The sequence below is a fragment of the Astyanax mexicanus genome, chromosome 16, assembly GCF_023375975.1.
Source record: "Astyanax mexicanus isolate ESR-SI-001 chromosome 16, AstMex3_surface, whole genome shotgun sequence".
In the NCBI taxonomy this organism is placed as follows: domain Eukaryota; kingdom Metazoa; phylum Chordata; class Actinopteri; order Characiformes; family Acestrorhamphidae; genus Astyanax; species Astyanax mexicanus.
The window spans coordinates 26,850,168-26,876,993 of NC_064423.1; the positions used below are offsets into that span (position 1 = coordinate 26,850,168).

A 26,826-nucleotide genomic window follows, 5' to 3' on the forward strand; every position below is an offset into this window, starting at 1 on the left:
ATACGATCCCGTGCCCCCAGGGGGACAGTGTAACATCCACATGAGGACAAGACAAACGAAAGCACAGACACACGGCACACAGGCTTTCTGAAACAGAGTCGGCTCAGTCTCACCAGTGGAAAACGGCCATTACCACGAAACAGGAGGAATGAACATGTCCTGTTGTTACCCATAATTCCCTAGGGGGGCATATTTAGGCCTATTACTACTTTATAGCAGTTACTGGAGCTTAGTCCTGGACTTTTTTCAATTAAACAGCTGTGTAGTCTAAGGCTATTCTGATGCTGTCACACCTACCTTGTTTGGTCCAGACTTTCAGACTTCTGGTCTGAACAAAAATAGCAGGTGTGAAAGGGACCTCGAATCACGATCCAGACCATTTGGGGGGGGGGGGGGGGGGGGGGTTTGTTGAATTTGTACAGTAAAAGTTTTTTTGGATTTGTTCAGACCAATTACAGAAAGTTGAGGCAAACTACCATCACCTCATCCATAAAGCAGAACAAGAATTGGCATGAGAAATTAGACTCCCTTTCACATGCACTTGTGTCTCACAGCAGAACAGCACATCACATTACACACCGGCAGTTCCTATACCTACTGTAGGGTTATGCTCATTCTGTGGAATAAAGCATGTACACTAAAAGGGAGTGGGATTCTGGTGGAGAGTGAAGAATTGAAAATTGTTCTGTAATATCAGATGTGAAAACATCCCTTAAGTCCCCAAGTTCTCCTCATGAAATCCACTTCTAGAGTTAAAAGATGTTAAACAAGGCACAAAATGAATATTTAGACATATTTGTTTATTTAACATTTACTCCTACTCTTTTTCATGTTAAATCAGGTGCTTTACTGTTTCATAGCAGCTGTTTCCAGACTGGCCAAGCTTTCCAGAGCACCATAAAATGCTTCATTGCCAAGTTGTAAGAAGACAGGTCATGTGCATTTAAAAAATAAAACATATTACATTTTAATGAAATCAGGATAGACTGAATGCAATTTGTTCTATCTGTTCAATGTTCTATAAAGCTTGTCCAACAGTTGGAAACAGCTGCTACACAACACTCTTCAGTGCAGACATGGCTAGGACAATACACTGCCTTACTGAACCAAAAGGCAGTAACTGTGACAACAGTTTAACTGAGACAAATATAGTTCTGACGTAGCAGAGGTGTCACAAGATGAACCTGATCCTCAAACATCTGACTTAATACTAACTCAATTTTAACCAAACCTGAAATGATTATTCTGCCTCTGTACAGCAATATAATAATCAAATACCTTCCATGAGTGTAACTGTCCACCCACATTCAACATGCCTAAGGGGGGGAAAAAGGAAATAACTTGGGTCTAAAAGTCAGAATCTCCCGATTCCTTGGATGGTTCTCCAGTTCTGGGTGTTACAGGGGCGGGGCTGATCCACTGGTACCCCAAGCCTCTATACCCAGGGATTCAGGTTAACACTGAGGTCCAACTGGATGGATTCTGCATTACATTCGCGCCCTTTCCCTCTGAAGTCTAGAGTTATAGGCGCGAGAGACTGTGTTCCATGCATCCATATACCGGTCCATGCACATGGCGATGCATTTCTGCAAAAAAAAACAAAATAACAATTTTAGAAACTCAGAAACCGTCTGTAAATAAATTGAAAAAGAGGGTGGGATACACTAGTAAGCAAGGGAATAGTCAGTTCTTAAACTTAAGGCAAGTATGAGGGTCTGAGTCAGCATAAAAAAGCCTAATCTGACTGATAGATGAATGGGTCAGAGCATCTCAAAAACATCAGGCAGGTCTATTGGGGGAACCCAGGATGCAATTGTCAGTACCTACCAAAAGGTGCTCCAAAGAAGGTTAGTGAACCGTGAAACGGTGAACTGGTGACAGGGATATGGGCGCTAAAGGCTCACTGATGCTCATGAAGGCCCACTTCACAACTTACAGGACTGCTGTTAATGTCTTGGTGGCAGATACCACAGGACACCTTCAGAGGTCTTATGGAGTCCATGCCTTGACTGGTCAGAGCTGGTTTGGTGGCATGACAATATTACAAAAAATGTTTTAAATGCTATGGCTGATTTATATATATAAAAAAAAAAACAGCTTTTGTCAATGACCGTGAAAGTGCATAATATGACTGCATTTATTATAATTAGAAATCATAAAAGTAGAAAAATAAAATTGTCTTTTTCCCAATAAAACAAAAATGCAAAATCTGTTGTGTCATGGTGAACCTTGCAGGAATAAATGTATCATATATGCATGTACACATACACAAGTAAAAAAGAGAAAAACTGATTCCTACCTGTTCTGAATTGTCCAGTGTGCTTCCAGGCTTGCCAATGCACTTCTTGAAGCACTTATCTGTCATTCTCTGAGAAAATAATACATAACAAATCGATACCTTGGTTGGGTCTACAATCAAATACAAGTGTGCCAATATCAGACTGAGGACACCTTTAAACCAAAGTTAGTTATCCAGTTATTTCCCCAAAAGGGCTGGTGTCACTGAAGGTTTTTATTCCAGCCAAGCAGAAACACAGCATGTCTGTCATCTGTTTAAAGACAGGCCCAATTAATAACAAATAGAATCAGGTCTACAGCTATTTTTTAGAATGAAAACCTGAAAACCAACCCTTTGTGGGTAAGAAGTGATGATACTTCTACTGCACTCCAAATATATATAGGACTGAAGTAAAATAAATCAGATATAATTCATCTCTAGTAGCTATAATGGGAAACGAGAAATTAGATTTATTTTTTTTGGCTAAAAGCAGCAGAATATAATATTGTTTACGATATTCAAATATTATGGAGATATTATTATATATGTTACGATATGGCACACCCCTAGTTAGTGTATTCCTTTACAAATAAAATTTACCGCTTAAGAGTTTCTATGATTTGCCCAAATTGAAAACCTCTGGAACATAATCAAGTGGAATATGGATGATCATAACCATCAAACCAAGCTGAACTGCTTGAATTTTTGCACCAGGGGTGGCATAAAGTTATTCAAAAGCAGTGTGTAAGACTGGTGGAGGAAAACATGACAAGATGCATGAAAACTGTGTTAAAAAACAGGGTTTTCCGCCAAATATTGATTTCTGAACTCTTAAAACTTTATGAATATAAACTTTTCTTTTCATTATTTGAGGTCAGAAAGCTCTGCATATTTTGTTATTTCAGCCACTTCTCATTTTATGCAAAAAAAATGCTCTTAATGACAATATTTTTATTTGGAATTGGGGAGAAATGTCTGTAGTTTATAGAATAAAGCAACAATGTTTATTTTACTCAAACATCTACCTATAAATAGCAAAATCAGAGAAACTGATTCAGAAAATGAAGTGGTCTCTTAATTCTTTTTCCAGAGCTGTATACTACATTACTGTACTGTTTCAATGAGTTTTGAATGTCCCCTTTAACTGCTGGATTATTTAGAGCACAGCAGCTCAGGAGAAACAGAGGTTTCAGTAATGAATGACTATGAATGACTCATTACTCTTTGATTAATATGTTTGTTTCCCAATTGGCTGTTTGGTTCCACCTTATCTGATGCAGTTGTTTTGTGGGTAACTAGCTGTATTTAATCTGTAATGTGGAGATTGTAATGAGCAGCTAGGCTAGGCTAGTGCTGGGTTATTTAGCCTGAGCGTGTGATCTGTGCTGTTACCTGCAGGAGCTCCTGAGCGTTCGCCACCGCTATCTGCACCTTCACCTGCTCCATTATAGTGCCCGTGTCCATTTTCCCGGACCCCGCCGCGGAGGAGTAATCTGAACCGAAGCTGTCCATATTTCTGTGTTTATTAATAAACCCTAATTCGCTAAAACTGCCCTGTATCCGGCTTTACTCCCTCCGTGAGGCTCTCACATGGACTGTTTCCCCTAATGCCCTTCAGATGCACCGGAGGAACTGCTTACACTGCTTCCGCAGACAGAGGGTTTATGGGAAATGAAGTTTCTTTCTTTCTTTTTTGCAGCAGCAGACTGGGTCACTTTCTTATAAGGACGAATTATTAAGTCACAGATTCAGCTAAAACATTATTTTAAATGCTCCTTCTTTAAGGTAACACTGGGATTTAGTATGTAATGTAATGTAAGAATAATGGAAGAGGAGTAACGAGGCGATTTTAACAGATAACTTTGTGAAAATGTGAGGAGTAGGTGTACAGATAATTGTGTGAAGAATTATTACTCCAGTAAAGTATAGCTAACCAATATTTATTCTTAGGTAAGGTAAGCATTTGTACTTAGTTACTTGACACCTCTGTCTAAAATGTAGAAAGTAATAAAAATAAAGAAAAAAAACATTAACTAAGAAGGGAGATCTGGTACTGTATCTGACTGTATTCATGACAAAATGTACTCATGCATTAACCATTAAAATGCACAAATTATTAATGAAATTTTTATTAAAGCATAACTTTTTGACATACAAGTTTTTGTTCAGACGACAATATATTAGCTACGTGTTTTTTGTTCTACGCGTAAAAACTGGAACAAATCTTCCACAGGAAACACTTACAATACATGCTGCACACATCATTACAAGGTATGACAAAGAAATAGGGAGAAAAAATAAACCTTTGAACATTTGATTAATACATACATACCTGGCATACATATTGTTTTCAGGCTTGTTTATGAGTTCTGAGTTTAAGGGAATTAAAAATTTCAGTAAAAGTATGATAACAGTTTGTTAAACACTGTCTGTGCTGTCATGGAAATTACGATAGTGACTTATTGTACATTATACCACAGTTTGTTCCGACCCTGCAATGTGATTGGCTGGGAGGCGTTCTGTGAGTGTATTACTCCGCCACATACAGGTAACATTAGCAATGATGCAGCGCTTACCAGTTAAACAGCGCAGCTACAAACAAAGCAGCAATGGAACTATTTATAAACACCACTCGCGAAGTGTTTATAACCGAACATATCGCATTTTCTGTCCTTTAGAACTAAAAATATGTTCGCAAAGAAATACAAATATTACTACAATTGTAACTCCAGTGTCTCTATAAGAACAGTATTTTATATAAACAGCAGAGGGCGGTATAACCCAGGTTCTCACCTGTAGTAGTGATGGGATCTCCGGCTCTATTTTGAGATGAGCCGGCTCTTTCAGCTCCCCATATATATTTTTTACATATTTTTACATAATATTTACATATTAATTAATTAATAGCCTAACCTAATTTTATAACATTTTGTTTCATTATGGATGGACAGCGAGACACCGAAGGACAAAAACTGTCGGCTCTGTGACACGACAGGGAGGCGGAGAGACAGCGAGATACTGAAGGAAAAAACGACTCCCAAAAAGGATCCTAAAACGGCTCCCATTGTGGAGCCGGTTCCAATCGAGTCGGCTCTTACAGCCGGATCTTTCGCGAACGACAGGTCACTAACCTGTAGCGGTCACTGTTGCCTAGAAACCACCACTAACAACAGCAGCAGCAGAGGTTTCTTACATGGTTTACTCAGCTGCGTCTTTTTATTTATATTATCATTAAATATTATATTTTAACAGATATTTTACTGAACAAGAATGGCTTCGGCGTTACAGCCCTACAACCAGGATCCAAACGGAGCGTATGTGTTCTCTAGTCGACCACGGCCTGCTCCAACGCGCCTCAAATACAAGGACCCTGCGGTGATTCAGTAAGACATAAACTATTAATTCACCTGACATAACTTAACTATTTACAGCAGAGTAAAACCAGCCAACCGTGACTTTATTTGCTAAAGTAAAATCTGACTGAAATATCTGTACTGCATTTTACTAGAGTCAACTATGAGAGTTTATTATATGGTTAACTATATTTGACCAACATTCACTTATTGTTTTTCTATCTTTCGCTCTTTTTTACTTTGTCTAATAGTGTATCTAATGTAATAATAATAAAATGTAGCTAAAAAGTCAACTGACTTGCTAACTTAATAATATTTTACCATTCAGTAAATAATTATATAGAAATACTTCAATCAAAGTGGGTTGTGGATCAAATAATAATAATAATAATAATAATAAACAGTTCATTGATAATCTTTTAAATAAGAATGTGTAGTAGAAATTAATGTTTTAGTGAAATAGCTTTTTTATAATTTATTAATAAGTGACATAAGTTTGTATAACTAATTGTGTATATATATATATATATATTTTTTTTTTTTTTTTTTTTTTTATTGTATGCAGAAATGAAGAATTATATGTATATGGAAACATTATGTACGATCGGCGTGTTGTCAGAGGAAATACCTATGCACAACACACTCTGCCACTTGTAAGTGACATTATTTATCTGCTGTACAATATAGCTACATAAGGTGTCACTTGATCACTTTGTCTAAAATCAGCTATTTAAAAACCTGTGTGTAACAGAGGTCACAGCCTGACCCTGCTGAGCTTCAAAAACAGCAAGAGACCAGAAGGAGAGCCCTGGCAAGAAAGAGAGCTAAAGAGCAGTTCCGCTTATTAACCCCAGAAGCACTTGAAGGGAGGAAACACACGGATGTGCAGACTGGTGAGCATTATGTGTTTTAGAAAGAGACGATTACTGTGGTGCTGCTGCTTCTTGTTAATATTGGCAGGAAGAGGTTAGTCATCAACATTACACCCTTTCGCTGTACATTAATTTTCGACTCAATGGAGTAGCTGAGCTGCAGTAGAAATGACAATAACAGCACTTTTACTGGTGAAACATTTTACTTACAAGGCAAACTGGTTATAGAATGAAAGGGAATGGACCTAAAGCCTTAATGTTTTGTACAGTCAATGAGTCAAAAAGTATTTAAAAAATAATTGTAATCTATATTTGATTTGTGGCTTAGAGCTGTACTTGGAGGAGCTGAGTGATCATCCTGAAGATGCCAGTGTGGGATGTCAGACTGATGCATTCCTAGACAAACCAGCCACTCCTCTCTTTATCCCTGCCAAGTCTGGAAAAGATGTAGCCACACAAATAGAGGAAGGAGAGGTACAGACCGAACACATTTATTGTTTTTTAAAATGTATTTAACATTACCAGAGCCTAGCATAGCAGTCATGTTATTTGTGTACTCCTTTCAGGTACTGGGGTAGAGACTACTAAATAATCTACAGTGTACTAAAGGCCTCTGAGACTTTTTTTAGAAAGAATTACATACACTCTAAAAAACAGAGGTACAATATGAGTACTTTTTTGTACTCAAAGGTACACTCTTCATAATCATACCTTTAAAGGTACAATATTGCTCTTTACAGGGTCAGATTTGTTCCCTCTGAAGTACAAAGTCATTCCTAACAGCAATAAGTACAATTTTTTACCATTTAACCAGAAAAAAGGTACATTCAGTATTCTGTATCACTGTACTAATAAACAATATATATTTTATTTGCACATTTTTTATTTGAAAGCCAGACAATTTTGGATCATCAAGTTTCTGAGCCATATTTAGTTGATGATAATGTTTATAATCTTTATAATCTTTACTGGCACAAAAACCATGGGTACAAAAAAGGACTTTTACTGAAAGGTACTTTTTTGTACCTCAATATAAGGTACAGCCCCAGCGACAAGCTTTGTACTCTTTTAAGTACAAATCAGTACTTACATTTCTTAGTGTGTAGCTTTATTCTTACTCTTCATTAGTCTAAATCTTTCCATTCTTTTTACAGCTGTTTTACTTTGACACAGAGGTGCAGCCTGTGTTAGAGGTGCTGATAGGAAAGACCATGGAACAGGCTCTGTTGGAAGTTCTGGAAGAGGAAGAGCTGGCATCCCTGAGGGCTCAACAGCGTGCCTTCCAGGAGCTGCGTAATGCTGAAATTGTGGAGGTACAGCGACTGGAGGAACAGGAGAGGCGCCACCGAGAGGAGAAGGTAACCTCACCTGAATTATGAGCTTTTATGATCTAGTATCTTCCTAGTAAGCCAAGATCTACAGTTTTGCTAATTAATTTTATTTATTCATTGCTCTATTCTTTTTTTTATGTGTTCATAATACTAACCAGTACTACAGGTTTGTTCCCATGGATGATTTTGTTGCCTGTGTGATGCCCCAGGAGGCCATAAATAGAAAATCAAAAAACATAAATTGGCACAATATGGCCATAATATCCCTTCAGCTCTTCAGACTTGTGTGTTGCTTTCCTGATGTAGGTACGCAGACTTAAGCAGCAGAGAGAAGTCTTGGAGAATGAGAGAGTAATAGCAGAGAAAATAGCAGCTAGAGTATTTGCTCAGCAATACCTGGCTGACCTGCTGCCCTCCGTCTACAACACTCTGAGAGACCAGGGCTATTTCTACGACCCAGTGCAGAGAGGTGCTTCATATCCTTTTAAAATACGGCATTTGAAGATTACACAGTTAAACATCTATTAAATCAGTCTATGTTCTTTATTTTAATATATTCTTTCCATTGTATCTCAGATATAGAGACAGGATTCCTCCCCTGGCTGATGGCAGAAGTGGACAGTGCTTTGAAGAAACGAGAGATTGTGCTTACAATGCTTGACAGTGAGTTTAGAATTTTGTGTTTTCCTTTATACATAGACACTTTGTATTTTTACACTGTAAAAGTTAAGAATTAGCATAGAGAATGAGCTTCCAAGTGGGTCCCTACACCTTACACTGTTTACCAATGTTCTGTTGTGCTTCTCTGTGTACACTGTGTTGCAGTGTTGTGCAATATTTAAAACTCGTCAAAACATAATCAGTTCTCCAGCTTATGCTGGAGTAAACCTTTATGTTTCTTTTCTCAATATTTTAGAGAAGTGAATCTGCTTAACCTTATCTTTACTGCTCTATTACAGCCCTCATCTATGATGTGGCCAACAGCAGACAGGAGACGTAGATTTGGAATGTAGACCCTCTTCCTCTGTTGGTAAATTTACACTTTACTCAATATTTTTTTATCAGGAGTTTGACCATTAGAGGGTTATTAAAAAATACTAGTAAACATTATTTCAACAAGACATAGTGCATCTTAAAGGTCAGAGCTTATAGTTTATTTACACTCTATTTGTTTTAACTTGTTTAAGCATTAAATGTGTTTTTTTTTTAATTAATCACATTTGCAGCTTTAACCCTGCCTGCTACAACTGTTATCTGTTATTCTATTTATGGAATAAATAAATATTCAAGAATGTAAGAATTACCCAAATCTTTTGTCTTTTAATTTTTTATTTTCATGTTACAGGTCACGTCTGAGATATGATTTGAGAAACCAGTACCTTAAAGCTGTAAATAAAACATTGTGTGATATCATTTGTGTCTTGTTTGTTCATAATTGTAAAGCTGTGCACAAATGATCTAACAGCAGGAAATGGTGTAATTTCTTAATTATGCATTGGGTATGTATGCAGGGCTGTGCAGAGCTGTGCAAATATCTAGAAAGGAAAATTTCCAGACTTGAGACTAAATGCATGTTGAATGTTGAAGACACCGTTGTCCACCCAATGAATTTTTTGATTGGTGTATTATTGCATGATGATCAAATCTGGGATGAAGCAGTTTAGTTTACTTTCATAATAAAGAGAAATAGTGTGAGAATAAGTAATGTTTAAAAAAACACGATTGCAAAAAAAATCTAATAAATAATGTACTTGATAATGGAAACCTAAAATATTAGGTAAGAAATGGTGGAGTTAAAGTTGCACTAGAGTCTGCCCCCAGAGGGCGCCAGAGTCATTTTGACTTTACTATTCAGCCGCTGTCGTCCTGTGAATAGTAAATGATATATAGTTAAAAAAAGTGAGGGTGATTTTTTTTCATTGGTTAAAAGCTTGCAGCTGGTGAGTAGCAATGGAAATAAACTGAGCTTTGGAAATGGATTTTAAAAATGTCATTTTCCAAAGCTTTTGTTAGTTAAATAGTTGTAAATACACTTTTACGTTTCGAAACTTTTTTAAACCTTATCGTATGTGTGTGTGTGTGTGTGTGTGTGTGTGTGTGTGTGTGTGTGTGTGTGTGTGTGTGTGTGTGTTTTTCTTTTTCACATTTCATTCCCCCACTATAATTTTCTGGCCTATACCCCTGGACCAGTCAAAACACTATTTAAAGTTTGTTTTTTTCTTTAGAAAAATTACATATAAAAAACAGAGTGTGGTGTAAGCCCTATTGAAAAAAACAGGAGGACCAGTGAGTTTTTGGCTTTCTTAATCACATGACATCGCGTTCGTAGGTAGCTCATCCATTTCCACTTGCTTTTGTGTTTGTGGGGATGTGAGGTGACAAAACTCAATTAAAAAAAATTACCGGAGGATCACAGAGTTTAGCAAAAAACAGTAGGTAATTCAGCCTGTAATTTTCTCAGAGGACGTCTGAGATAAACACATACATAGTCGTTCTGGACGGAATAAAATCACAGAGGACTCGCCATAAAAGGGAAAATTACCCCAGGACCCCCTGAGAACCTGAGAAATTAATGCCGTCTGGATAGGGCTTAAGTAAAATAAAAAAGCAACTTGTCTGGGCCGACAGCACTGCTACTGGAAAACAAAACATTCAAGTGTTCTAAAACATTGAGATAGATAGAAATAGAGATATAAATTGTGGGTCTAGAAAAATCTAAAAAAAAAAAAAAAAAAAAAGAAAATCTAAGACAGATCTCACAAATCTTCATTCATCGTCTCGTCCACGCCCCTCTCTGCGGTGATTGGACATATATTTGCATATTCATTAGAATCCTCCTGCAGCTGCTGGGAGGGGCGGAGTTACAGCCCGAGCAGGACTCACTCACACACTGAGCGCTGCTCAGTCCCTCCACCTCGTACATAGAGTTCATGTCTACCGGACGGGATTTAACACCATAAACCGAGACATGTAACTTCTGCACAGCTACAGGAGCTCATATCTGAGGAATAAAAGCGTTTATACGTGTACTCAACATTTTACAAGGTAGGGTTTGTTCACTTTGTTTGGGTCGTGGAGCAGCTAGAGGAACCTGGGTTAACTATGTTGGGAGTTTATCTTAAGCTAGTGGATGGTTTGGGGAAAAAAGTTGTGTTTAAAGAAATACAGCTAGTTTGTAAGTTATTGTGGATGTAAGCCTTTCATACAAGATGAACTGTTTTACTGTTATGTTTTACTTCCATGCGTTTTGCAATGTGCAGGTTAGTTCTTTGTTTTGCATGTGTTTATTTAGTATTTTAATATGTTTATTAATTCTGAAGTTCTGAGAATGATATAGCATGTGATATGTTTAACGATGTTAATCACCAATGGTGTAGTTATAAGCTTTTTTATTATTATTTGACTTGTTTAAATTTCCGTTCCACCTTAAATAGTGCAGCAGTTATAGCAGTTACATTTAACTACATCGCTGGCTAGCTAGTTACAACTAGAAAATTTAAGATGGAATTCAAAATGACAGCCACAATCAGCCTCATTTCCAGTAGTTCTATACTTAAAATACTTTTAAATACATTTATATATTTTTTATATATTTTTATATATATATATATATATATATATATATATATATATATATATATATATATATATATATGGTATATATTATACCATAAATATACTATAAATATATGGTATCCATAGTGTGTGTATATATATATATATATATATATATATATATATATATATATATATATATATATATATATATATATATATATACACTATGGAGACCATATATTTATTATATATTTATGGTATAATAAAATATGAGATTTTGAAAACTACTACACCCCATAGTTAGCCTACCAAAAACGTTACTCCTCTACTAGTGTTTGAATATATTATTTTTACATTATGTTATATAAAATATAATTATATAGTTCTAACTTTTTAAAATGTTTTTTAGCATGATAAGTATATAATAATAATAAACTGTACAATAAAACTGTATAATTCTATAATAATTGTTTAATTCAACTCAATGGTCCTAGTTGTTTACTTTTTTAAAGTCTTAAAACCTTAGTATTAGGACTATAGACCCATATTCCACTAATAGCAGACACATGTGGATGTGTTTAAAGACTTCTGTTCTGGCAAACATCAGAGCGGATGTATGAATCATAAAGTGCAGAAATCATTAACCTGAATTGGTCAGAATGGGAACTGTATTGTTTTAGTTACAGGTGTACACTCAGACAGCACTGATATAAGGCTGTAAAACACACTTTACAGTCTAGTTTTATTTTGATCTATTTTGGTTACATATGCATCCACCATAATGATTCACATTACATTTTCTATACAGGCATTGGGTAGTTTGAGTGTACACTGAGTTCCTGAAGATTAAGGCCCTAAAGATAAGGTATAAAACTTATCAGTGTATGAGTCTGCATTGTTTACAAAACCATACAACAAGTACAAAAGTACAATACACATATTTTAATAGAGTGAGGTATATTAATAAAAGTTATGTGTAATGTTACTAATACTTTTTAGAGAGTTTAGGTGGTTAGTTATACATTAATTACTACCATTTAAGAAAAAGTACACCACCAGTCAGAAGTTCAGAAGCACCCTAATAAATGTGTTTCACTACTACTAAGACTTAAGAAAAATATTGACTAATTACCCAGGTCTAATATGTAAATGTCTCTAAACCTTCTGACTGGTGTATTTCGTGCTTTCAAGAATAAAAATGTGTATAGAAAATGTAGTACCATTGTTTATTTTACTATATATGAGGGTTTAATTCACATGGTGAACCTGATTCTTATTTTGATGTTTGCAATCATCTTGCTAGGTTTAAGATGTCCGTAAGCAGCCATGAAAACCGGAAGTCCAGGTCAAGTTCTGGGTCCATGAATATCCACTTGTTCCACAAAACATCTCATGCAGACAGCCTCCTTACACAACTCAATCTTCTTCGCAAGCGCCGTTTGTTTACAGATGTTGTTTTGCGAGCTGGCAACATGGCCTTCCCATGCCACCGGGCCGTCCTGGCCTCCTGCAGCCGATACTTTGAGGCCATGTTTAGTGGAGGCCTTAAAGAAAGCAGAGATGCTGAGGTGAACTTCCATGATGCTTTGCATCCGGAGGTGCTGGAGCTTCTGTTGGACTATGCTTACTCTGCTCGAATCATCATAAATGAGGAAAACGCAGAGTCTCTTCTAGAGGCTGGTGACATGCTCCAGTTCCATGATATCCGAGATGCCTCAGCGGAATTCCTGGAGAAGAACCTACACCCTTCTAACTGCCTCGGAATGATGCTACTTTCAGATGCCCATCAGTGCCAGAGATTGTACGAGCTGTCCTGGCGCATGTGCCTTGCAAATTTCCCAACCCTCTACAGGACGGAGGACTTCCTCAGCCTGCCAAAAGACAAAGTCCAAGATTTGATTTTCAGCGAGGAGCTTGAAGTGGAGGATGAGAGCGTAGTGTACGAAGCTGTAATAGACTGGGTAAAAGCAGACATGGACAGAAGGCTTGGCGACTTGCCTGTTCTTCTCCGTTGTGTGCGATTAGCCTTGCTTCCGGAGACTTACCTGCTCAAGAACGTGGTATCTGAGGAGCTGGTAATGGGAGACAAGGTCGGTCGAGAGATTGTGGAAGATGCTGTGAGGTGCAAGATGAAAATCCTGCAGAATGATGGTGTGGTCACTGGTTTCTGTGCCAGGCCGAGAAAGATCAGCCAGGCTCTCTTGCTTCTGGGAGGCCAGACCTTTATGTGTGATAAAGTCTACATGATTGACCATAAGACGAAGGAGATTACCCTCAAAACAGACCTCCCAAGTCCTCGTAAAGAGTGCAGTGCCTGCGCCATTGGCTGCAAGGTCTATGTTACAGGAGGCAGAGGGTCGGAGAATGGAGCTTCCAAAGATGTCTGGGTCTACGATACCTTGCATGACGAGTGGTCCAAAGCTGCACCAATGCTTGTAGCCCGGTTTGGCCATGGTTCGGCTGAGTTGGACCATGCCCTGTATGTGGTAGGTGGTCACACCTCTCTCGCAGGTTCTTTTCCAGCCTCTCCGTCTGTGTCACTCAAACAGGTCGAACAGTACAATCCACAGTCTAACAAATGGACATTGGTAGCCCCTCTTCGGGAAGGTGTGAGCAATGCTGCTGTTGTTGGAGCCAAGAATAAACTCTTTGCTTTTGGTGGGACTAGTGTGAACAGAGATAAGTACCCCAAGGTGCAGTGTTTTGACCCTTGTGAGAACAGATGGACAGTTCCAGCCACCTGCCCTCAGCTTTGGCGCTATACAGCTGCAGCTGTGGTGGGAAATCAGGTTGTGGTCATTGGAGGCGATACAGAATTCTCGGCCAGTTCTGCGTATCGCTTCAATAGCGAGACCTACCAGTGGACTAAATTCGGCGATGTTACAGCCAAAAGGATCAGCTGCCATGCTGTGGCATCTGGGAACCGGCTGTATGTAGTAGGCGGTTACTTTGGGGCGCAAAGGTGCAAAACTCTGGACTGCTATGACCCTTCAACAGACTCTTGGGACAGCATAACTAGCGTCCCATACTCCCTTATCCCTACTGCGTTCGTCAGCACATGGAAGTATCTGTCATCCTGAGGAAAAGAGAGTCTACGTCCGGTAAGTGGCAGGTCTATACTCTTACACATTTACAAATGCATGAATAACCTCTTGTTAACCTCTTGTTGAAAAAAAAAACCCTTATGGAGTACTATACATATGACCCTTTTTCTCCAGAGTGCTATACTTAAAATTACACTCACCATAAAACACCAGAATACAGCTCTTATCAACAAAATGTTAAACAATTGAGGAAGGTTAAATACATAAAGTCTTCAGTAGAGATTTTTTACAGAAGTACTGTATTAAGTTTTGTAACCTGAGGCAGTTCTACTCCTCAAGGTGATGTAATACGTAGTAATGGCAGCTGTGACAGTAGAAAGAGATGTGTTTCTCGTCTGGATAATGAAGTCACCCTCAGCTATGTCTCTTTTTTCCTTTACATGTCACAAGTAAGGAATAAATTGGGCGGTTAATGAAAGATACCAGGCCCTAATGAGTGCTGTCAGGTGTCAAATAAAGGAGAGGAGTCAGTTAATCGAGTTCAGAAGGAATGCAAGAGGCCTAATTACAGAGCAGGAGCTTAAGTCTTGGGCTGTAGGCCTTCATAGATTTGCTGCAGAGTTAAGAGCTGGTTAGTGCTGGCTGTCCTGTCCATGGCTGGAGAGAGCAGAGCTTGGTTTGATGGCTTGGGATCATCCATATCCTCTTGATTATAATTCAGAGGTTTCCAATTTGGTAAAATCAAAGAAACTCATCATTTTTAAGTGGTCATTTATATTTTTCCAGAGCTGTATATTGGCAAAATTAAAATCATGCTATATTTTATTATCAAAGGCAATGAAGTGCAAATAATGTTTTTTCTAAAGAAACATTTGTTCCATGTTTGTTTGGTCCTTTAGTTTTGTACTGCAACTACAAGGCTGGTGTAGCTAACATACAGTATAGGCTTAAAAGATGTTTGCTATACCAATTAGCATGATTCCAGGAAGCACTGCCAGCCAAAATCATACTATATTTGCCTCAAACATGTGGCAGATGTTCAGTAATCTGTCATATGTGGTTTCTGACACTGTATAATACCCTTTTATCTACAAAGACGGGCATAATTATCTTAGCATTGCTTAAAAAACAGCATTAGCTGGAAGATGAGTTCGGAAAACTGTTTTTTTCGCTCGTGTAAGGTTGAAAAATGTGTATATTGTGTGAATTTGATTGTTTTCCAAACCTTTAGAAGGTTACAGAACTGTAGTAACTCTAAAAACAGCCCCTTGTTTGGCTGTAAAACATCCCTTTTTGTGGCTCACACTCAACTTGTTAGTGAGGATTTTGAGCGTTGGTTGGAGCGGCTGTTTGTTCCTCAGCTGTAAACAGATGGTCTGGGTGGGGACAGACTGGAGGGGCCTCAAATCTACAAGCCTGCAGCTGACTAGCCTCATGTTTGCATTTTTTTTCAGCACACTTTCTTCAAAGCCTGCAAATTTAGATTTTTTTGCACATCATACTTACGTATAATACCAGAGCCTGAGGGAAAGGCATGCAGGGCAGAAAGAAGAAGCTATATTTTGCTCGATTTGGCAGCCAAGACATCCATACTAAAAATACTCATCACTTCGGAAGCTTCCAAACAGGGTGAGGGAAATACAGAAAGCAAGCTCAGGTCTGTTCATAGTGTTGAGAAATGTCATCATATCTGTACACATAACATACAGTACAGTAAAGTACAAAGTACAAAATCTTCCCGTCCTTTCTCATAGTGTGTGTATTTACCTATAAATCACTGCATTGATGTTAGAATAAGCTCAAATAAAAATAAATTAAGTAGTCAGGGAGTGTGCTTACCTGTAAAACTCTATAAAAATGTGCTCCTCACACTCTCTGGGAGATGGTCAGTAATCTCTAAAAGATGCTGTATAATACACTGTTATCTATAAACTCTGATTAAAATATGGACATGATAGCTAAAAACAGTCGCAGCTTGTACGTATCTTGAGCTTTGTCTGTAATTGTGTCCCTTTTTATAAATAACAGCATGTTATACAGTCTCAGAAACCACATAAACAAGTCCAAAGGAAACCAAAGAAGCAAATATGCCTTTTTAGTTCAGGATGAGGAAGAATAATTCAAATTAGACGTTTTGGTGAGAAAAAAAGATAACCAAAGAAGAACTAGGCTTCTGGTCCAGCAGGGCAGGTGTGGCATGAATGAAAAAGATTGAAAGAGCCATTTAACAGCGAGAAGAAGCCATGTGTATGGCACACCTGAACCGGGTCAAAGGTCGAGCGGCGGGTTTCAGCTGCTGTTATTAAGGGAGCTGCTGCACGGGCCACTTACTCAATACTTATGTTTTATTAATGTGCTTTATAAAAGCCACTCGAGGAAGACAACTGAAAGGAAGCCTTTATTCCCACATCTGTGTGCAGGCAGGCCCCCAGGCACACACACACACACACTCTCACACGTGCACATTCATATTCAGTCTTGCCAGCAGCAGCGGCCTCCAGCACAAGCAGATTTGCATAAAGCTAATAGAGATTTTATTACCGCTGAGCTTCATCCTGAAAAACCTACTTATTGTTTTCGAACACCAGTCATAAGAGGATTTCCTGCAGAGAAGTGGGCGGTTCACCATCACCTGCTGTAATTAATCACAATTATGTGTGATTTATACATTAAAGCTGTGAAAGGGCTGTGCTTTCTTTGTGTTTAGGCTTAATAGCAATGGCTTCTTCTGCTTTCCAGCATTATGCAGAAACAACCGACCAACTGCAAATTCATGAATTCGCTCAAGTTTCAGGCCTGTCACTGAGTGATGGATGTGCCAGCCTGCGTGTTATAATTACACCTGCTCATTAATCAACAGTGCAGAAGCTGTGTGTGTTGACTTTAAAAAGAAATGTACTTTAAAGAAGCATTAAATAAAAAGAATTAACGTTTCTTTTGGTTAGGGTAGAATGATGAAAGCATGTAATGCATATCATCACGTATATACTTAAATATATGGAATATAGTATTAAACATATGTACTTGTATTTCCATAATTAAAATGGGTTCTATTTATAAAGGTGCTCCAATATTATATGTTATATATAATATTTTTGTCTGAAAAAAAAAATCACCATTGCTGCTTTTTCAAGAGTCCCTCACACTATCCTGCAGCATAAATTATTCAGTCTTTTTATTTTTTTTTCAGCTGAACGCTGATGGCTAAATCATAAATATAATAAATAAATAAATAATAATATTTTGGTTGTTGAATATTCCTGAATCCCTAATTTAACACAAAAACAAATCTGTGTGTATATATGTTTGAAATAGTGAGTGAAGAGGTGGGGCTGGGGAGCAGATGTGATCAATGTGGCTGAAATGAGCAGCGTGACAGCCGTTACTGGACGTTTATTGAGTTTATTGACACAGCCGTCCCCACTCCACACCTCCTGACCTCCCCTGGGGCCAGCTCTCCATCAGGGCGACAGAAAGAGGAAATCTGCTTGCAGCAGGCCACATCTATCTCAAAGAGGACAATTTACATCTCAAAAAGACGCACTATGTTATGCCTAAATTAAATAGAATTAAAATACTATAATTAAAAAATAAATATGTTTTATACAACTATTTCCCACCAATTGTTTCCACTAATCTAAGGGACCCCTGTTTCCATTGGCTGCTTTATTCTGTATGAAGTCCATGTAAATGCTGCAATGACTTTAAAGATGTGAGGATGTTTTTGCTTGTGTATTTTTTTCAAATTGGCTTATTTTATATATAAGCTGAAAAATATTTTTAGAAAACTATTTTAATATTTAAAAAACTGAGAAAATGTGTTTTTCTGCAATATCTGCTCTTTCACAAAAAACGTCTTAAAGCTTGAAGTTATCTGGTTCAGTGTAAAATTACCCCTCTGGTTTGCAGTTGTATTGTTTATTTTTTGGATATGAGAGCCAAAAACCTGAGTTGGCTGGGCTTGTGTGAGGTTGTTGCAGTGTGTGGTAGTTTGGGGGAGGTGATTTGCGGGCTGAAGGAGTCTAATGAAGGCCTTCAGGCTCTCCGACACAGTAGCTTCACTCATGAGCACGTCTCAGTGACCTGCAGAACCGGAACCTCCAGTTTTTCGGCCCAGAATCAGGCTAAAGGTCGACTACAGCAGAGCTATTTAGTCCAGTCCATGGAGAAACCCCTGGTCAGTTCTCTGTTCATGATAGTAACACTATTAGGCATAGCATAAACATGTGGAATGAAAACAAGTACTAGCTGGGGATTCTGAGAATATGAATGGAAACATTTGGAGCAGCTGGAGCAAAACAAGGGATGAGACCATATTATATTTCTTTTTGTGATATAAGTGACCGAAATTATCATGGCATTTGAAATTATTGTTTAAATAATTGTAAAAAATATACTGTATTATGTATTTATACACTTTTTATTAGTTTATTAGGAATTGTGTTTACATGCATTTAATCTGATAACTGGAGACAATCAGATTTTAGCATCCAATAATAATCTATTCAACACATTTAAAAGCACTGCCGTAATCTGATAAGAAGTGGTCACTCAGTACTCACTCAATAACTAGATTTCTTTCTGAATATACGTTGTTGTTAAACGGTTGCTCAGCAACCTGCCAACACACTCTGCAAGGAGCAGAACATAATACAGAAAATTCAATATATTGCTACAGGCTTCCTATTGTATAGTCCATTTATTGACCCTCTGAACCTTAGGGTAATTAATCAGTTATTGATCCGAACTGTTGTAACTGTTGTTTAGTAGCTGTTTTATTTATCATAGTTTGTGGCATCCTACAGGGTTCTATTTTAGGGCCTTAGAAATTGATGCACATTATGACAGTAATGAAGTGTGGGCCTACATAAAACATTTAAGGGGTTAATAAATACTTAATGTGTCTCCAAATTGCATGAAAGTTCAGTCGTTCATCACCATTTCATGGTTTTAGTCTTTTAAGTAAGCATGTGCTGTTTTCAGGAAACCCATCTTTCCCTTTTGTCTTTCATGTGCAGATATGTACAATTAAATAGAATTAAATGGATGGAAAATAATTCCAATGGCTGAGCCAAATATCAATTTTTTTTAGCTTTTTTTTTACCAATAAAAAAAAAATCTAAATATGCTGTATAGGTGATCATTTAAACAACCAACAGCCAAAATATGGTAATGATCGTATTACTGGTGTGCATGTGAACACACTCCGTGTAGTTTTTTTATAACATAAAAAAATCATGTTATATTTTTTGGATTTCTCATATTTGTTAGCAGCTGTTTAAATTAATGAAAAAGAAATAAAATCATCCAAAGCATTACTGTTTACTGTTCAGATTACCTGTGTAAACATGTAGCTTGTCCTGCTCTACTGTTTTTTTATGAGACTAATCATAAACATGTGTAAGAATTATTACATTTTAAAAGTATAAGATTTCCATTTGTTTTTCAGCACTGTTTATCCTTAAACAAATTGCTTCCCAGTCCTTGGTACACACTCTGTGGTTACACAACACTAGTATAGGAAAAGTTCCCAGAATACTTTGCATTTCACTCCACACTGCTGCTTAATTTAAGACGGTCAGTGAGTGGAGTCCATCCGATGCTGAAAATAAGACCAATGCTATGCAATATAGAAGTATATTTACCCTCACTGAATGTGAAACCGCTGCACGGCTGTAACACTGATAGGCTTCAGCTTTTATTTTTAATGCTGCTGGTGTGAAGAATGTTCACACATGTATCTGTATAATATATTTTATTATTGACTGACACATGATAGTATTACATATAGAGTTTAAATGACTGGTTGATGTTCTGAGTGTTAATAAGTAAACAAATCTTCTACAGGAAACAAACTTAAATGTTTAGACACTAAATCACAGACGTGTAACTTCAATGTTATTAGCTTTAAGAGAGACTTGAGTAATTGCATTTTAGCCAATGATCTTGTAAACAGGAGTTTTAAATTTTACAGCTTGTCCCTGACCCTAGCTTTCATCCACAGGGACCCTATGAGCCCTTATAATTAAAAAAAAAAAAATCAGATTTTAATGAGGTATTCAAATTTTGGCCCAGATAGGTTTTAACCCATAAAAGCTCAGATGCATTTCTGAATATTGATACTAATTTCAAAATTAAATCAGATAAATGAGTTAACTGAACATGACTGTAAATATTTTACGTTTTTTAAGTTATCATGATGTAACACAACAGATGAAATCAATTTTCTAACTATTATTAACATTTCGTTTTATAAATCAGGTCAGAACTAGCTTTATAGAACGTAAAACATTACGCATTTGAAAATGGTTGGAACAGAGGTGTAGAAGCTAAAATACAATTTTAAAAGGAGCTAGTTTTATCTCCAGCACTATCAGACCACTCATACATTCAATAAATAAGGTCAGATGAACAGATTAACATTCACTCTATCCTGTATTGATGCTCTCAGGATGTTCAGTATGTGTCACTTAGAGACTTCATGGGTTCAAGTAAAGGACATAGTGCTGTAAGGAACTTTAAATAGCTTTTAATGGGTCTGTGAAAAGTTTCACCATGGGTTCTTTTGGGTTAAGGGGACACAACAGCACTCAAAAACATTAAAAAACAATACAATTTTATAACAATGATATTATTATAACATCTGCAGATAATCAAATCTATCAGTACTGTGACCTGTACAATTCAACTCACTTTTAAGGCATAGTTGGCATAAAAAATAGGTCTCATTGTTGCTAGTTTGTGCTTGAATCCACAGATTGCCACTTGCATGTACAGCTCTGAAAAAAATAAGAGATCACTTCAGTTTCTGAATCAGTTTCTCTGATTTAGCTATTTATAGGTTTATGTTTGAGTAAAATGAACATTGTTTTATTCTTTAAACTACAGACATTTCTCCCAAATTCCAAATAAAGAAATCAATATTTGGTGGAATAACCCTAGTTTTTAGTCACAGTTTTCATGCATCTTCATGCACACTGCTTTTGGATAACTTTATGCCACTCCTGGTGCAAACATTTAAGCAGTTCAGCTTGGTTTGATGGCTTGTGATCATCCATCTTCCTCTTGATTATATTCCAGAGGTTTTCAATTTGGTAAAATCGAATTCATATCTTTTTTTTTTTTTCCAGAGCTGTATATTTGTATTATATATATGTAGTACGACATACTATTAAATGTAATTATTACATATAGGTACTTAAATAATGTAGATTTTATGCTCTGATTTTAAAATTAAGCTGTGCATATTTGTGTATTTGTAAGTATGTAGTGGATTAAATCAGAAGCTCCTCCAGTTCTTTATTGTTTAGCTCGTTCACCTGTAATGCAGGTGTGTGCTGATCTGTGTCAGCGATTAAAGAAGGATATAAAAGAAAGATTTCTGCAGCCTTTGTTAAAACAGTGTTATCTCTGTTTACACGCAGGCAGATAATAACACAGTGCTGTATTAGCAGGGGGAGAAGCTTCTAGAAGCTTCTGTGAGTTTATTATAGCCTCAGGCTTATCCAGGTCTGACAGCTCAGCTAATGAATCCTCATTTAAGCGCTTAAATGCTTCCCACTGGTGCCAGATCACACACACTGTAGTTACAGCTGTCTGCTGCTGAATCAGCAAAACACAGCACTGGTGATTCTGTCTGCACTGTTTATTGTCTTAACACTTCATTACATAACAATGACAATAACAACAGTGCAAAAACACTTCTATTATTTCAGCTAGAGGACAATATTTACTGTAGGTCCAAAAGTATTTAGACACCCTTTGTAATCAGTGAATTCAGTTATTTCAGGTGTATTCATTTCTAATAGGTGTTTAGGTGTGCACAAACACAGAGCTTGTGTTCACTTACTTATGTTTTCATGAGGTTAAATGCAATCTAATGTTCCAATACCTACTGTTTCATAAACCAAACAGACATTTAAACACTCTGTTAAACACACTCTACTGTTTAAATGTATTACAATACTGCTGAAGACAAATGTTTAACAACTTTTAAGAAGTGCTACTAAAATTACTGTCAATATACCATCTAGCAGCCAAAGCCAAGCTGCAGTTCTTCATGTAGGCAGAATAGAAAGCTGTAGAATAAAGCAGTATTATTGGTATAAGTTAATATGGGTATATATAATGGGAACTATACTCAAAATGGCAGTAGTTTAGTTTATGAATTTTTGAACATACAGTACCAGTCAACCCAGCTCTTCTCATTCAATGATTTTTTTCTTTCTTTTTTTTATTTTTACATTGTAAAATGAATATTAAAGACATTAAAGCAATAGTTGAAGTTTTTACTTCACACTGTGGTCCGGCTCATCGGGGGATATTTATTGTTTACTATATAATTCCCCTGTGTCCCTTAATTGTTTTTGTGTATTTAATATTAATATACAATGTAGAAAAAAACATAAAATAAAGAAATAAAGAAAAATACTGAAAGTGTCAAAAACGTTTGACTGGTATTGTACGTATTGTTAATGACAGATAAAGGGTTTGTATGTCTAAAATGTACAGACGACTTTACAGGGCAAGGAAAATCATTCTTAGCTTTCAGACATGGTCAATGGAAGAGCATTACTATTGGTCCATTTGTCAGGAAATTCTGAAATAATTTAAAGAACAACTGGTAGCTTCACATTATAAAAAAAATTAATATTTTTTATGTAAATGTTCAGAAATCAAATGTAGCTGAATATCAGATAATTTTACATTTCTAGCTATTATTTCTTAAAAATTTGTGCTTCTTAACTTTATGATTAACAGTTTATTTAAGTTTAAATATAAATTAACTTCAATTTACTACAACAAGAAAGATAGTTTTTGTGAGTGTGTGTCATAGGTAAATGAACGCCACAGTTAGTGGAAAGTCTTGTGAGTTTAGCTGACCAGATCAGATCTTAAAATACCATAAATATTTTCCCCACTGGGGGCAAGGTGGTGAGTCATGTGGACCTTTTCATAGAAATGTGATGGATTTCAGCAGTGAACTTTCTCAAGAGTTCAGCAGTTATCTAACACACACACATACACACACACACACACATACGCACACACGCATACACACTCACATGCTCTCCTAGAAGAACTCTTTAAGTAAGCAGACTCTTCGCTACAGTACAATAATGAAAACCACCGTTTCATTTCTAATTTTTTTTTTTTTTCAAGGTTTTGTCAAAATCACACAAATATACAAAGATTAGTGGTGTGTCATTACAGTGTGTTATTTACTCAGTGTTTAAGCAGTTCAGTGTTTTGAAGCTATTTTTTATATTTCTAGACTTCATCAAAAATGTTAAATTTACATTTTAACTGACTGTGTTTTTTCTCTCTGTCTTTTCTCTCTAGATGACCGGTGTGTGTGTGGAATGCGGAGTGTGTGGAATGCAGGGGGAGGAGGGGGTCCTCCGCTGGCCAGCTCACTCGGGCTGGATCAACATGGAAAGAAAGGAAAGTGGAAGGTCAGAGAGAGAGAGAGAAATCACCATGGCTACCAAAGACTGCCCCTCCCCTTTACTGCTCCTCCTTTGATCTGTGGAGGATCTCAGACTCTTTCACTGACCAGTGGAGAAATACTGTAGTGGACTGTAGAGGAGTATTTCAGTGTTTTTTTTTACCTGTTGTCTACAAGCTGTGTCTGCAGTGCACAGTTTATTACCACAGACAGGCATTTTAAAATACTAAACTTAGTAAACAGACGTGCAATAGAAGCCAGTGCGCAGCTGCTTAATTCCAGAGAACACATTTATAAATTCTTCTAAGAGCTGTTTGTTAATTAGGCAAGAGAAAAAACAGTACTGTAGTTACTGTAACACAATCAAACTCAATAGCATAAACATGACTATGTACCCCAATCTAACTCATTTAAAAAAGTGGAAACTCTACCATAGTAAAAGTATGGGTACTGTATCCCAATCTAATCAAATTAAAAAAGCTGAAGCGCAATTATACTGAAAGTATGAGTACTGTATCACAATCTAACTCTATTTAAAAAGCTGAAACTCTACTATATTAAAAGTATCGTTACTGGATCACATTTCAACTTGATTAAAAGACAAAAAAAATGCACTATAATAAAAGTGTGGGTACTATATCACAATCTTACTCAACTAAAAGTGCAGAAACTGTACTATAGCAAAATAGGTAGTGTATATCAGTCTAACTTAAATAAAATGGTATGAATGGAGCTAAAACATAAATTAAAGACAGTCCAAAATATAAAAAAGTTTGGATGGTGTGAGAGTATGTTTTAATGACGATGATCTGGTTCTTTTAGAGATTAGTTTTTGAAAGGGAAACTAATTTATGGTCATTTGTTACCATAGTTTTCACATGTTTGGTTTTGAATACCAGAAGGATTTAAGCCTTAGATAAAGGCACAAATATTGTAAAATATAGTCAAGCTTTGGTAACAGCTTTAGTAACAGCTTCACTCAGTCAGTGTCATCATTTTTCTTGTATTGTTTACAGATTTTTTTTATTTAAGCACACCTTTTAAACACCTATATTCAAGATTCAGCAATTCTTCACTAACTTCCACTTTACACTAATTTAGAATCAAATCCTTTTCTACAGATTTTTTCTCAGCGCACAAAACCTGTTGAGATGACCGTCTGTGGTAATTGATAGTGTGAAACAGATACAGCAGACCTAGAGCAGGATGGAAAATGCTGAAGTATCACTTTAAAGAGAGCTCTTATTCCGGCTGTGTGTGGAAGGCTGGCTTTAGTCTGGAACCACCCGACTGTCAGAAAGAGGAAGCAAAGTCTGAGGCTGGTGTTTAAAAGATTACCGTCTATCAGCAACAGCAGGAAATCAGTGATTTATTAACTCTGCTGCAGTGTCACACCCTGAGCGGCTCTTTCTGAAGTCAGAGAGGAAGAGCAATACAAGAGCCTGGACACAGAGTCCAGTATGAGTGCTGTATCTGATTTCTACTACTGCAGTTACACAAGCTACTCTACACAGTTACAGCTACACTCACAAACAAAAAACGTTCATTTTTTTTCATTTAATTTAATGGCTGTGACTGAAATGGATCCCCACACCTTTATTAATATTATATAATAATGATATAAGTCCAGAGGAGTAACACTACTGAATTCAAACATTTCTTTATCATCAACAAGCACCAGAATGAGCTGCATAAACAAAAACACTGAGGGTCTGAGCCATGTGTAAAGCCTAATACACCAAATTGTATTTAGTAAATCAAAATCAAACCAAATAAATATCTTTTTTCCTTTTTTAGTACATTTGTTAGCAATCGAGTAAGAAATGTAAACCATATTTCAACTTTTACTAATGTATTTGTACAATTACTCAATGTGGGGCTGAATGGGACTGCCATCACCACTTAAAAAGGTAAAAAGGGATCTATTTCAGGCAGAGCCAGTGTTGTGTTTTCCCTCTTAACTAAGATTTTATGTGACAGAATTCTTACTTTTTATTTTTTACGTAAAAAACTGAATTTTTTTAATGTTTTACATGTTGTACAGTCTGATATTGATTTGTCAACATCTCCAATTATTGTCTGTGTTTGTTTTGGGCTGTACGAAAGACGAATTTGTCTACACTCAGGCCATATTGTGTAAATTATTTTTATTTGAGCTGTATTTATACAGGCATTGTTTCTGACTAGCTGTTCTACTGTTTTTAAAGCTGAATTTTTTGCAGTAAGATAAACTGGATCTGAGCATCTTCCTACTTTTTTCGTCATCTTAGATGTAGAGAGAGAGAGTTTGTATATTTTGATGTAGTTTTTTTTTCTAATGTGTAATGTTATTTTTTTTACACTTGTGCTTTAGCAGTGAACTTTCCTCTACACACAGTACATACAGTGACCAGTAATCACCACACCACCATCTGTGACATAACTTAATACTCTGATATAGGGCATATTGGAAAAATGCCCTTATTTGTAAACCAGTGTGCTATTTGAGTCACATTAAACTGATTGTATGGCTTTATTGTACATGTTTCATACATTGATGCTCATAAACACTGAAACGTTACTGATTCAAACGTTGCATCTAACCTGTGTTGTTTGACTGCTGGGTAAATAAATGTTTTTTAAAAAAAGAAAAAAATCATGTGCTGCCTTTCGATCACATATTGTGTTGTATTGTTTGTACATGTATTGTTTAATACTAATTAACCATTGAATTTAACAACTAGCTTTTCTGTTACTGCCCCTTTAAGACTGATATATGTAAATAAGTTCTGTTTAGAATTGGGCCTTAATATAAAAGAAGTTTGTAGTTTAAAACACTCTTTGTAACATCATGTGAATGGATGGGGCTTAACTGCTGCAAAAAAAATGAATTCAGATGGCTAATGATACATATTTGAAATAGATTAAAAATGGTTAAAATACTTATATAAGCTACATATACG

The 26,826-nt window shown here is 36.5% G+C and overlaps 3 protein-coding genes across 3 annotated transcripts; 2 read left to right on the plus strand and 1 right to left on the minus strand.

The window, feature by feature from the left end:
* Positions 1-779: 779 nt before the first annotated feature.
* Positions 780-3,932, minus strand: timm13 (translocase of inner mitochondrial membrane 13 homolog (yeast)). The gene is made up of 3 exons (XM_007236546.3): positions 3,671-3,932; positions 2,300-2,368; positions 780-1,586 (listed from the first exon to the last, which is right to left on the minus strand). The coding sequence occupies exons 1-3, from the start codon at positions 3,788-3,790 to the stop codon at positions 1,488-1,490; spliced, it is 288 nt and encodes a 95-aa protein (XP_007236608.1). The 5' UTR covers positions 3,791-3,932; the 3' UTR covers positions 780-1,487.
* A 1,170-nt stretch (positions 3,933-5,102) lies between these two features.
* Positions 5,103-9,247, plus strand: rsph3 (radial spoke head 3). The gene is made up of 9 exons (XM_049465674.1): positions 5,103-5,661; positions 6,197-6,284; positions 6,383-6,524; positions 6,832-6,977; positions 7,658-7,861; positions 8,141-8,303; positions 8,411-8,497; positions 8,794-8,864; positions 9,180-9,247. Exons 1-8 carry the CDS (start codon positions 5,549-5,551, stop codon positions 8,832-8,834), a joined length of 984 nt encoding a protein of 327 aa, XP_049321631.1. The 5' UTR covers positions 5,103-5,548; the 3' UTR covers positions 8,835-8,864; positions 9,180-9,247.
* A 1,461-nt stretch (positions 9,248-10,708) lies between these two features.
* enc3 (ectodermal-neural cortex 3) lies at positions 10,709-26,496 on the plus strand. Its single transcript, XM_015602252.3, has 3 exons — positions 10,709-10,879; positions 12,696-14,493; positions 23,779-26,496. The coding sequence occupies exon 2, from the start codon at positions 12,703-12,705 to the stop codon at positions 14,470-14,472; it is 1,770 nt and encodes a 589-aa protein (XP_015457738.2). The 5' UTR covers positions 10,709-10,879; positions 12,696-12,702; the 3' UTR covers positions 14,473-14,493; positions 23,779-26,496.
* The last annotated feature ends 330 nt before the right edge of the window (positions 26,497-26,826 follow it).